The following is a 13,993-nucleotide window of genomic DNA, read 5'->3' as shown; positions in this document are numbered from 1 at the left end:
TTTCCTTAAGGCATGTGAACTTGGGTTTTCATATGATCCCTAGGCGGAAGGGATGTCTGTCTCACCTCACTCTACTTCAGTGGCAGAATGAGTCAGGGGCTTAAAGAAATAGAAATTTGTTTTCCATTTATAAAAAGCAAATAAGCAACGTCAAGTAGAGAGCTAAGAGTGGCAGGGTCAGGGAAGGGGTGTGTTCAGGGGAACCGGACTGACAGAGGACCTGCTTTCTTCAACGTGAAGAGTCCCAATTTGCTGGGGACAGCACCATCTAGGGGACAATCAGGAAAAGAAAGTGATATTATTTATTGTTTGTTTTTGTTCTTTGTGTTTCAATACAGGGTTTCTCTGCATAGCATTAAGTTGTCCAGGAACTCACTCTGTACACCAGACATCCCCTGCCTCTACCTCTGCCTCCCAAGGGCTAGGATTAAAGGTGTGTGCCACCACCCAGAGAAAGTGATATCCTAAAGGAAGTTAAGTCACTTGGGCTGACAGCGCTGCTTCCCACATGAACCATAGACTAACAAAGCCCCCACACCAAGCATGAGAAACCTCCTTCCAAATGGTTGGTCAGGTGACTCCCTAAACAATAAAGAATATCAATGTAGCCCTTGGTTGACTCTCAAGGTTTAAAGGTGGATCCTTTGAGAGTCCCGGACCAGCTTGAGGATCTCTGCCTCAGCAGCTCTCTGCTCCAGGCCCCCTGGATGGGAAAGTTCGCCCGCCTGGTCGGGGCGGGCACCTGAGGCAGCAGAGCCGGAGGAGACCACCAACGCCTGCCCACCCCTGCCCACATCCCTGGCCCAGGAGGAACTGTCACGCCCTGGGTACCCGGAGAGGAGGGCCCAGGAGCAGCAGATCCACTGCGTCTGAGACACCGCACCTGAAGGGACCGACCGGATAAACAGTTCTCTGCACCCAAATCCCGTGGGAGGGAGAGCTAAACCTTCAGAGAGGCAGACACGCCTGGGAAACCAGAAGAGACTGCACGCTGCACACAGTACTGACCCCAGAGGAAAACAAAAGCTATCTGGAACCCTGGTGCACGGAACCTCCCGGAAGGGGCGGCGCAGATCTTCCTGGCTGCTGAGGCCGTGGAGAGCTCATAGGCAACACCCCGAGAGCAAACTTGAGCCTGGGGACCACAGGTAAGACAAACTTTTCTGCTACAAACGACTTGCCTGGTGAACTCAAGACACAGGCTCACAGGAACAGCTGAAGACCTGTAGAGAAGAAAACTACACGCCCGAAAGCAGAACACTCTGTCCCCATAACTGGCTGAAAGAAAACAGGAAAACAGGTCTACAGCACTCCTGAAACACAGGCTTATAAGACAGTCTAGCCACTGTCAGAAATAGCAGAACAAAGTAACACTAGAGATAATCTGATGGCGAGAGGCAAGCGCAGGAACCCAAGCAACAGAAACCAAGACTACATGGCATCATCGGAGCCCAATTCTCCCACCAAAGCAAACACGGAATATCCAAACACACCAGAAAAGCAAGATCTAGTTTCAAAATCATATTTGATCATGATGTTGGAGGACTTCAAGAAAGACATGAAGAACTCCCTTAGAGAAACACAGGAAAACATAAATAAACAAGTAGAAGCCTACAGAGAGGAATCGCAAAATTCCTAAAAGAATTCCAGGAAAATATAAATAAACAAGTAGAAGCCCATAGAGAGGAGTCACAAAATCCCTAAAAGAATTCCAGGAAAACATAAATAAACAAGTAGAAGCCCATAGAGAGAGTCAAAAAATCCCTGAAAGAATTCCAGGAAAACACAATCAAACAGTTGAAGGAATTAAAAATGGAAATAGAAGCAATCAAGAAAGAACACATGGAAACAACCCTGGATATAGAAAACCAAAAGAAGAGACAAGGAGCTGTAGATACAAGCATCACCAACAGAATACAAGAGATGGAAGAGAGAATCTCAGGAGCAGAAGATTCCATAGAAATCATTGACTCAACTGTCAAAGATAATGTAAAGCGAAAAGCTACTGGTCCAAAACATACAGGAAATCCAGGACTCAATGAGAAGATCAAACCTAAGGATAATAGGTATAGAAGAGAGTGAAGACTCCCAGCTCAAAGGACCAGTAAATATCTTCAACAAAATCATAGAAGAAAACTTCCCTAACCTAAAAAAGAGATACCCATAGGCATACAAGAAGCCTACAGAACTCCAAATAGATTGACCAGAAAAGAAACACCTCCCCACATAATAGTCAAAACACCAAACGCACAAAATAAAGAAAGAATATTAAAAGCAGTAAGGGAAAAAGGTCAAGTAACATATAAAGGCAGACCTATCAGAATCACACCAGACTTTTCGCCAGAAACTATGAAGGCCAGAAGATCCTGACTGATGTCATACAGACCCTAAGAGAACACAAATGCCAGACCAGGTTACTGTATCCTGCAAAACTCTCAATCAACATAGATGGAGAAACCAAGATATTCCATGACAAAACCAAATTTACACAATATCTTTCTACAAATCCAGCACTACAAAGGATAATAAATGGTAAAGCCCAACATAAGGAGGCAAGCTATACCCTAGAAGAAGCAAGAAACTAATCGCCTTGGCAACAAAACAAAGAGAAGAAAAGCACACAAACATAACCTCACATCCAAATATGAATACAACAGGAAGCAATAATCACTATTCCTTAATATCTCTCAACATCAATGGCCCAACTCCCAATAAAAAGACATAGATTAACAAACTGATACGCAACGAGGACCCTGCATTCTGCTGCCTACAGGAAACACACCTCAGAGACAAAGACAGACACTACCTCAGAGTGAAAGGCTGGAAAACAACTTTCCAAGCAAATGGTCGGAAGAAGCAAGCTGGAGTAGCCATTCTAATATCAGATAAAATCAATTTTCAACTAAAAGTCATCAAAAAAGATAAGGAAGGACACTTCATATTCATCAAAGGAAAAATCCACCAAGATGAACTCTCAATCCTAAATATCTATGCCCCAAATACAAGGGCACCTACATACGTAAAAGAAACCTTACTAAAGCTCAAAACACACATTACACCTCACACAATAATAGTAGGAGATTTCAACACCCCACTCTCATCAATGGACAGATCATGGAAACAGAAATTAAACAGAGACGTAGACAGACTAAGAGAAGTCATGAGCCAAATGGACTTAACAGATATTTATAGAACATTCTATCCTAAAGCAAAAGGATATACCTTCTTCTCAGCTCCTCATGGTACTTTCTCCAAAATTGACCATATAATTGGTCAAAAAACGGGCCTCAACAGGTACAGAAAGATAGAAATAATCCCATGTGCGCTATCAGACCACCACGGCCTAAAACTGGTCTTCAATAACAATAAGGGAAGAATGCCCACATATACGTGGAAATTGAACAATGCTCTACTAATGATAACCTGGTCAAGGAAGAAATAAAGAAAGAAATTAAAAACTTTTTAGAATTTAATGAAAATGAAGGTACAACATACCCAAACTTATGGGACACAATGAAAGCTGTGCTAAGAGGAAAACTCATAGCGCTTGAGTGCCTGCAGAAAGAAACAGGAAAGAGCATATGTCAGCAGCTTGACAGCACACCTAAAAAGCTCTAGAACAAAAAAAGAAGCAAATACACCCAGGAGGAGTAGAAGGCAGGAAATAATCAAACACAGAGCCGAAATCAACCAAGTAGAAACAAAAAGGACCATAGAAAGAATCAACAGAACCAAAAGTTGGTTCTTTGAGAAAATCAACAAGATAGATAAACCCTTAGCCAGATTAACGAGAGGACACAGAGAGTGTGTCCAAATTAACAAAATCAGAAATGAAAAGGAGACATAACTACAGATTCAGAGGAAATTCAAAAAATCATCAGATCTTACTATAAAAGCCTATATTCAACAAAACTTGAAAATCTGCAGGAAATGGACAATTTCCTAGACAGATACCAGGTACCGAAGTTAAATCAGAACAGATAAACCAGTTAAACAACCCCATAACTCCTAAGGAAATAGAAGAAGTCATTAAAGGTCTCCCAACCAAAAAGAGCCCAGGTCCAGACGGGTTTAGTGCAGAATTTATCAGACCTTCATAGAAGACCTCATACCAATATTATCCAAACTATTCCACAAAATTGAAACAGATGGAGCACTACCAATTCCTTCTATGAAGCCACAATTACTTTATACCTAAACCACACAAAGACCCAACAAAGAAAGAGAACTTCAGACCAATTTCCTTATGAATATCGATGCAAAATACTCAATAAAATTCTGGCAAACCAATCCAAGAGCACATCAAAACAATCATCACCATGATCAAGTAGGCTTCATCCCAGGCATGCAGGGATGGTTTAATATACGGAAAACCATCAACGTGATCCATTATATAAACAAACTGAAAGAACAAAACCACATGATCATTTCATTAGATGCTGAGAAAGCATTTGACAAAATTCAACACCCCTTCATGATAAAAGTCCTGGAAAGAATAGGAATTCAAGGCCCATACCTAAACATAGTAAAAGCTATATACAGCAAAACCAGTTGCTAACATTAAACTAAATGGAGAGAAACTTGAAGCAATCCCACTAAAATCAGGGACTAGACAAGGCTGCCCACTCTCTCCCTACTTATTCAATATAGTTCTTGAAGTTCTAGCCAGAGCAATCAGACAACAAAAGGAGGTCAAGGGGATACAGATCGAAAAGAAGAAGTCAAAATATCACTATTTGCAGATGATATGATAGTATATTTAAGATCCCAAAAGTTCCACCAGAGAACTACTAAAGCTGATAAACAACTTCAGCAAAGTGGCTGGGTATAAAATTAACTCAAATAAATCAGTAGCCTTCCTCTACACAAAAGAGAAACAGGCCGAGAAAGAAATTAGGAAATGACACCTTCATAATAGATCCAAATAATATAAAGTACCTCGGTGTGACTCTAACCAAGCAAGGGAAAGATCTGTACAATAAGAACTTCAAGACTTGAAGAAAGAAATTGAAGAAGATCTCAGAAGATGGAAAGATCTCCCATGCTCATGGATTGGCAGGATTAATATAGTAAAATGGCCATTCTACCAAAAAGCGATCTACAGATTCAATGCAATCCCCATCAAAATACCAATCCAATTCTTCAAAGAGTTAGACAGAACAATTTGCAAAATTCATCTGAATAATAAAAACCCAGGATAGCTAAAACTATCCTCAACAATAAAAGGACTTCAGGGGAATCACTATCCCAGATCTCAAGCAGTATTACAGAGCAATAGTGATAAAAACTGCATGGTATTGGTACAGAGACAGACAGATAGACCAATGGAACAGAATTGAAGACCCAGAAATGAACCCACACACCTATGGGCACTTGATTTTGACAAAGGAGCCAAAACCATCCAATGGAAAAAAAAGATAGCATTTTCAGCAAATGGTGCTGGTTCAACTGGAGGTCAACATGTAGAAGAATGCAGATCGATCCATGCTTATCACCCTGTACAAAGCTTAAGTCCAAGTGGATCAAGGACCTCCACATCAAACCAGATACACTCAAACTAATAGAAGAAAAACTAGGAAGCATTTGGAACACATGGGCACTGGAAAAAATTTCCTGAACAAAACACCCATGGCTTATGCTCTAAGATCAAGAATCGACAAATGGGATCTCATAAAACTGCAAAGCTTCTGTAAGGCAAAGGACACTGTGGTTAGGACAAAATGGCAACCAACAGATTGGGAAAAGATCTTTACCAATCCTACAACAGATAGAGGGCTTATATCCAAAATATACAAAGAACTGAAGAAGTTAGACAGCAGGGAGACAAATAACCCTATTAAAAAATGGGGTTCAGAGCTAAACAGAGAATTCACAGCTGAGGAATGCCGAATGGCTGAGAAACACCTAAAGAAATGTTCAACATCGTTAGTCATAAGGGAAATGCAAATCAAAACAACCCTGAGATTTCACCTCACACCAGTGAGAATGGCTAAGATCAAAAACTCAGGTGACAGCAAATGCTGGCGAGGATGTGGAGAAAGAGGAACACCCCTCCATTGTTGGTGGGATTGCAGACTGGTACAACCATTCTGGAAATCAGTCTGGAGGTTCCTCAGAAAATTGGACATTGAACTGCCTGAGGATCCAGCTATACCTCTCCTGGGCATATACCCAAAAGATGCCCCAACATATAAAAAAGACACGTGCTCCACTATGTTCATCGCAGCCTTATTTATAATAGCCAGAAGCTGGAAAGAACCCAGATGCCCTTCAACAGAGGAATGGATACAGAAAATGTGGTACATCTACACAATGGAATATTACTCAGCTATCAAAACAATGACTTTGTGAAATTTGAGGCAAATGGTTGAACTGGAAACTATCATCCTGAGGAGCTAACCTAATCACAGAAAGACATACATGGTATGTACTCATTGATAAGTGGCTATTAGCCCAAATGCTTGAATTACCCTAGATGCCTAGAACAAATGAAACTCAAGACGATGATCAAAATGAATGCAGATCGCCCTGAGAGACACAGCCAGAATACAGCAAATACAGAGGCGTATGCCAGCAGGAAACCACTGAACTGAGAACAGGACCCCTGTTGAAGGAATCAGAGAAAGAACTGAAGAGCTTGAAGGAGCTCTGAGACCCCATATGTACAGCAATGCCAACCAACCAGAGCTTCCAGGACTAAGCCACTATCCAAAGACTATACATGGACTGACCCTGACTCCAACCTCATAGGTAGCAATGAATAGCCTAGTAAGAGCACCAGTGGAAGGGGAAGCCCTTGGTCCTGCCAAGACTGAACCCCCAGTGAACGGGATTGTTGGGGAAGGGCGGTAATGGGGGAGGATGGGAGGGGAACACCATAGAAGGCGAGGGGAGGGGAAGGGGATGTTGGCCCGAAACCGGGAAAGGAATAACAATCTAAATGTAAATAAGAAATACCAAGTTAATAAAGATAAAAAATGAAAAGAAAATGAATACTTATAATCTTTATAGTCACAAATCAATTCCAATCAGGTAACTAGTGCTAATTGGGTACTTAACTATATACTAGACACAATCAAGAGATACAAGATATCAGCCTTATCCTCAAACACTTGAATAGATAAAGCCAGAAGGAAGAGCCCAATTCATAATATGATAATGGTCCTCAATAATTCCTAGTATACAGTATGGATATACCTTAAGTGTCGACTCTATATGACTTTTAGAGTGCTTTAAAATTTATAGACATAATTGAGTTGTAGAAACCGTGGCTACAATAAACAAGTAAACAAAAATGCTGGACTTCCATTGATGTCTAAAATTGCTTTACCTCGTGTTTGGAGCTTTTATTACACAAGCAAAGAGAGATCCTGCTATCTGAGGACTGAAAGCAGCTTTGTTGGGTCTAGGGATGTAGCTTAGCAGTAAAGCACTGACCTGTCATGTACATGGCTCTGTGCTCAATCCCCAAACACTGCAGAGATAAGTTTCTTTGCTTCCCTGGTGCGAAATGGCTATCTCAGGGTCAAGTGAATACATGCAAGATCTTTGTTTTCCTCCCTCACAGTCAAGATGGCACCCTGGGAATGGGGCACAAGGAAAAGGGGGTATGAACCTGTGAATTCATCTACTGCTCAGCCTGGAGTTCTCAATGGCCTCTGCAGAGAGATCTCTATCCTGGAGGGTTACTCCACGTGACGGTTATCTTGACTGTCATCTTGATGAGATCTAGAATCTCCTTAGACTCAGATGTCTGAGCGTGTCTATGAGAGTTTCTAATTCAGGTTAACTGGGGTAGGAAGAGCCACCTTACACGTAGCCAGCACCATTTCAGAGATCAGGGTCTTAGAGTAAATAAAAAGGAGAAAAGAAACCAAACAATAGCAATCATAGCGTTTCTTGACTATGGGGCAATATGATGAGCTGTCTCAACCTCCCGCTGTGTGTCACTGCTCTTCCATAATGGACTATATCCTGCAACTGTGAGTCAAAAAACAAAACAAAAGCAAAACAATCCAAAAAAGAAAACCAAAAAAAAAAAACCACCACCACCACCAACAACAACAACAAAATCACCCTAGTCCTCATTCTCTCTCATATTTTGTCACAGCAATGAAAAAAATAACTATCATGCTCACACTCAGTATCTAATTGGCACCTAGTGCTAAAGGCAACACCTAAGGGGCCCATGGCCTCTTTGCTTAGAATCCTACCTAACCTTGGATAAGTTCTCTTAGCTCTAACCACCAAGCATCTATTACATTCTTCAGCTGGTGTCTGTCTAGGATCTTCATACTATACTCTTTGCTGTCCTGTCCCTGCTTGTGACTCTTAATATAGCTGCCCATTGGGAACACAAGGGCCATTTAAAAAGGCTTCTTCCTTTCCTCTGGTGGCAGGCATCAGGTGAGCCAAGATGGGTGCATACAAATATATCCAGGAGCTACGGAGGAAGAAGCAGTCTGACATGATGCGCTTTCTCCTGAGGGTCCGCTGTTGGCAATACCACCAGCTCTCTGCATTGCACTGGGCTCCCCGTCCCACCCAGCCTGATAAAGCACGAAGGCTGGGATACAAGTCTAAGCAACTTTATGTCATTTACAAGATTCATGTCTGCTGTGGTGGTTGCAAACGCCCGGTTCCTAAGGGTACACTTACAGCAAGCCTGTCCACCAAGTTGTTAACCAGCTGAAATTTGCCCAACGCCTTCAGTCTGCTGCTGGGGAGACAGCTGGGTACCATTGTGGGGTTTTGAGAGTCCTGAATTCCTACTGGGTTGGTGAAGATTCCACATATAAATTTTTTGAGGTTATCCTCATTGATCCATTCCATAAAGCTATCAGAAGAAATCCTGACACCCAGTGGAGCACCAAAGTAGTCCACAAGCACAGAGATGCGATGTATGGGCTGACATCTGCTGGCTGCAAGAGCCATGGCCTTGGAAAGGGCCACAAGTTCCACCACACTATTAGTGGATCTCGCCATGTAGCCTGGAGAAGGCATAATAGTCTTCAGCTCCACCGTTACCATAATACATGTAATATTTGTAAAATTCATATTCAATAAACAATTTAGGACAGTCAAAAACAAACGAATCCCTGCCTAAAACACAAGAGCTAGGAGAGACTTGGGGAGAGCATCTCTGGCTTCTCTTTGCCTAAATTCAGTTCCACCACTTCTCATGTCTATATTTGTCCTGTGTTTTGTTTTCCATGAATTTATTTATTCACTTTACATCCTGATCGCAGCCCACCTCTCCTCCCAGTCCCCTCCACACACATAGCCCCTCATCCTCTCCTCCCTCCCCTTCTTATCTGAGGAGAAGGCTCTCTGTGGGTACAAATCCACCCTAACACATCAAGTCACTGCAGGACCAGGCACATCCTATTCCACTGAGGGAGGACAAGACAGCCCAGTTAGTGGAACGAGATCCACAGGCAGTTAACAGAGTCAGGGGCAGCCCCCACTCCAATTGTTGGAGGCTTATCATATAAGCCCTTCAAGGAGTCCTTATGGGAGTTTATGTGAAAAGTCGGGTAGAGTGAGTGTCCTCTGCTATCAATGCTCGCTATAATCTATTCAGAGGCTCTAGAATTCCTTGTCATCATTTTACCTTAGGGGGAATCACAGCCCGACAGAAATGACTTCATGCCTGTGTGTCTGGGGCTAGGACTTTGAGTTGTGAGATGAGCTGAACAGCTACCTGATCAATGCTATAGCGAAATTCATGACTTCAGTTTTCCAAGTAGAAGGTAGAGGTAGAGTAAGGAGTTTGTCAGTGGGTTTGATAGTTTGATGCCAAAGAAGACAGGGGCCATTATTTCAGCTAACTTACTGCTTCATTACCATCTTTCCTCCAAGGAAGAATGGACACTGGAGAATCAAGTATAAGAGGGTAAGAGGAAAGACAGCAAGGACAGGAGAAGGGGAATTATAAAGCAAGTTATCACTGGAAATATCTGCAGCGCTGGGAGATCTCTAGACCCAGCCCAGAGAGAAAGTTGGGGATTATAGCTTATGAGATCACCAAGCTGTTTCAAATGTGTAATTGTTTCCAAGACAATTTGGCAGGAATGAAATTATAACTGTCTTCCAGTATTATGTCATCTACCCTCTGGAAAATAGACCAGTTTTACCTAAAAGGAGAACCTCCTTCGAAAAATCAAAAAGAAGCAAGACATCAGCTCAGGATTGGAGAACTAGGCAATGGAGATGAGTAGTGACCCACCAGAACCGATTTGGGCTTCCAATAGACTGAAACGGCTCTCGCAAGTGTCATCTAGTTAGACAACCGGATGTATTAAACTCTGAGGATTCTCTTGGCTGGCTGCTGGCCTCACAGACCCACCTCTCCCCGCTGACAAGAGCTAATGAGTCATCTCTCAGGCTTCCAGGGTGAAGCTACTGTGTTTGCATCCTGGAGCTGAGGAGCCGCTCCTCTCTAGTAACCCCGGTGTTCCCTTTCTTCCTCTCCAGGTCCCAGTGACATATTTAACTCTAGCCTTCAAACACTTACTGCCCCAGAGCAGCCTGGTTGAGGGTACACGGTATCAGCTCCAGAGTCTAATGGCAAATCTTCATAGCCCTGCGATTTAATTTCTTCGATGCTCAATTTTCCCATACATAAACTGGGGTGAAAACGATACCCACCATGAAGAGTTTGGGTGAGAGATAAATGAGATGTTTACAAAGCACTAGCAAGGCTTGGCTCAGAGCAGGCTCCAAGCATGCACTATTTTCCCCTGCATTCATCTACACATTACCCCTTCACACTCCTTTCCCACCTGGCACTGAAGATGTACCAAAAGACTGAGAGTGCACCAGAAATTCATGATCAACACAATCCCCGGCGGCACTGATTGGAAGGAGGGATAAAGAGAGAAGGGAACACCGGAGAAAGAGATTTGTGAGATCTCTTTTCAGCTTGATAGAGGAAGGAGTATTTGGCTGAATGTTGGAGGGGAATGTGTTTCTAAGCTGCTGTGAGAAGGTGACCTGGATGTGACCTGGATAAGTTGAGGGAGGGAGCATTTGTATGAAACAGGGAGGGGAGCAAAAAAAGGAGACATTAGGGAGCAGATGACAACTATGGGAACTCTAGGGCAATGAAGATCATAATTCAGTATGTCAAGGGATGAGGGAAATACAACTTTCTTGTTTGGGGACAGCAAGGTCCTATATAACTCTAGCTGGCCTTGAACTTCTCATTTCTTTGCCTCAGTTCTTCAGGGGAAGATGTGGCTCTGAGGTATCTGGGTAATCTGAATCAACCAGTATTCGGGGACTCTCATTAAGGGCTCTACTGCTGTTTATTTTTACTGGACAGACTCACAGATGGCAAGCAAAGGAGTTTCAGACAGCAGAGGACTTAAGATGGCTACAGGAGAGCCAGGCATGGAATGCACAACTGTAATCTCAGCACTTGGGAGGTAGATGCCAGAAAGTCAGGAGTCAGTTTTGGCAATATAGTAAGTTTGAGACAGCATAGAAAGAAATGCTGTATACAGAGTACACATGTAAACTTTGTGGTTATAGGGCCGGAGTTTGAATCATAATTCTGCCCCCCTCGAGCCAAATTTGAAATAGTTGTTAAATACTGGCCAGGATGATGGCCAACATTTTTCGTAAGCTTCCAAAGACACCCCCTTTCTAAAAAAATGTGTGTACTTCCTTTGACCACATTCTTTTTCAATTTCTATATGGAAATGCCCTCTAGTCGATACTATTCAAGACAAACACCAAAATAAATCCTCATATGTTTGACCACATGATTTTGGACAAAGATGCTAAGACTGTTCAAAGGAAATAAGATAGCCTTTTCAAAAAATGATAGAAAAATGGGATAGGAAAAAAATTTAAAAAATGGGATAGCTATAGGCACAAAAATAGCTCTCAGGGAATCCAAGTTGGTTTAAATATGAGTTAAGGATATAAAACTCTTCGAAGAAAACATAGTGCGGAATCTTCCTGACATTGGATATGGCAAAGCAATTTTCTTGGATTTGATGCTAATAGACAATAAAGGTAAAAGTATATTCATTAGGCCTCGTCAGGTTTAAAAATTTATATTCATGAAAGAATACTATGGAGAATGAAAATAGAAGATACTTGCCATCATATCTTATAAAGGACTAATATACATAGCACATCAAAAACTAAAAGTCAACAACTTAAAAAATACACCTTTTTAAACGGGAAAATGATATGAATACACATTTCATCAAATAAGAGATAAAATGGCTAATAAGTAGCCCCCCCCAAAGATGCTGAGCTCACTAATCACTAAGGAAATACAAATCCAAACCACAGTAAGATGTTACTTCATTCTTACCACCCAAACAAAAGAAAACAGTATGTGTTGTCAAGGATGTGGAGAAACTGGAATCCCTGTGCTTTGCTTGTAGGAATGTGAAATGTATAGCCACTACAGAAACAGGCTGGCAAGTCCTCAAAGAATGCAAATGAACCCTGCAATTCTAATCCTAGGTGTACACCCCAGAGAAATGAGAGCAGGGGAGTCAGATATTTGCTTGTGGAGGCTCACAGCAGCATTATTCACAGTAGCTAAAAGACAAACAAGCAAAATATCCAAGAACAGATGAATGAATAGATACAATGTGGCACAGACATACAATAGAATATATGTAGCCTTTAAAAAGAAATAAAATCTTGATAAATATAACTACAACATAGATGATCATTGAAAGGTTGTTAAACGAAATCACAAAGGGATACATATTCTGTCCCTTTCCACGTATAAGTATTTCCATGGATGTGAGGTACCTGGAAGAGGCAAATTCATACAAACTAAAATAATAGATATTATAGTGGGGATAAACACATAGTTAGTAACTTGGATGATGAAAATATTCTGGAAATGGATAGTGGTGATAGTTGTACCAAAACTATAATTGTACTTAATAGCAACAATCAGTCTATTAAAAGAGGTAACTGCTGGGGCTGGCAAGTAAAGGCAAGTCTTACAACCCAAGGCCAGCCTCTGGAGCTCAGATGGTGGAAGGAGAAAACAAATTCTCTTAACAGATAAGTTGTCCTCTGAACAAATGTAAATATACAGATATGTACACGCACACATGCAAGCTCACAAATACACACATGCATAAACAGATGTAAAATGATAACTATTATATATTTTATATTAACTATGATAAACATTATGAAAAGCGCACAAAAGACACATACAAAAAAGATAGACATAAAAAAATGATGGAAAGATCAGTGAGATGGCTCAGTGGGTAAAGGTATTTGCCTTGCAGGCAACATGACCTGCGTTTGATCCCTAAAACGTATATAGAGGTGGAAGGAGAGAAACACAAAGTTGTTCTCTAACTTCCTAACATGCGCCATGGTATACACTGCCACCCCTCATAAGCACACACACAACAATAATAATAACTGTGTGAAGGAAGGGAGGAAAATCGACACCTTACCTTTCAGGGATGTAACAAGAATGACCTGAAAACAAATGATGACAAGGAATATCTTGTATATCAGTAAAACCTCTTCAGGCCTGCCAACAGGGCTGTACTGACCCCCAGGGAAAAGCATCCTGGAACAAAATAAGAGGGGCAACAAGTCATCACAGTTGTCATAATCCCAACATAGTAAGGGGTTCAAAGGTCATTCCTTAAGTAAGACCACCTCCAGGTTGCCTTCTTAGTAGGACCATAGCTAAAACGGTGGTGTGTCTTCAGAGAATTAGCAATGCCGGGTCAGCACTGGCTATGGAAATGAAAAACCCAGGTTTGTCAAATGAGGATCACCCACCAAGACATTATATTTAAAATGATAAACAAGGTAGTCCTTATAGACTTCTGGAAAATACATTCAGAATATCAAGACTAAATTAACAAGTAAAATATCACATACATTATGACCACTATAAAAAGCTGATTACAGACAATGTTAATAATCAGGCATCGCAGACATCTCTAAATGATCTATCTCATATATTTCTTATACTATCAAAGGA

General features: G+C 41.5%; 1 protein-coding gene and 1 pseudogene across 1 annotated transcript in view; one reads left to right on the top strand and one right to left on the bottom strand.

Annotated features, from left to right (window-relative positions):
* Adgrg2 (adhesion G protein-coupled receptor G2) overlaps positions 1 to 13,569 on the bottom strand; it is a 63,266-nt gene extending 49,697 nt beyond the window's left edge. The window contains 1 exon segment of the mRNA XM_032889575.1: positions 13,452 to 13,569. Coding sequence (XP_032745466.1) covers positions 13,452 to 13,569 — 118 coding nt within the window.
* Positions 8,417 to 9,066, top strand: LOC116888913 (annotated as a pseudogene).
* Positions 13,570 to 13,993: the final 424 nt, after the last annotated feature.

Source organism: Rattus rattus, chromosome X (genome assembly GCF_011064425.1).
Source record: "Rattus rattus isolate New Zealand chromosome X, Rrattus_CSIRO_v1, whole genome shotgun sequence".
NCBI lineage: Eukaryota > Metazoa > Chordata > Mammalia > Rodentia > Muridae > Rattus > Rattus rattus.
Note: the sequence above shows the minus strand (reverse complement) of the source record. Positions and strands in the feature narration are given on the sequence as shown.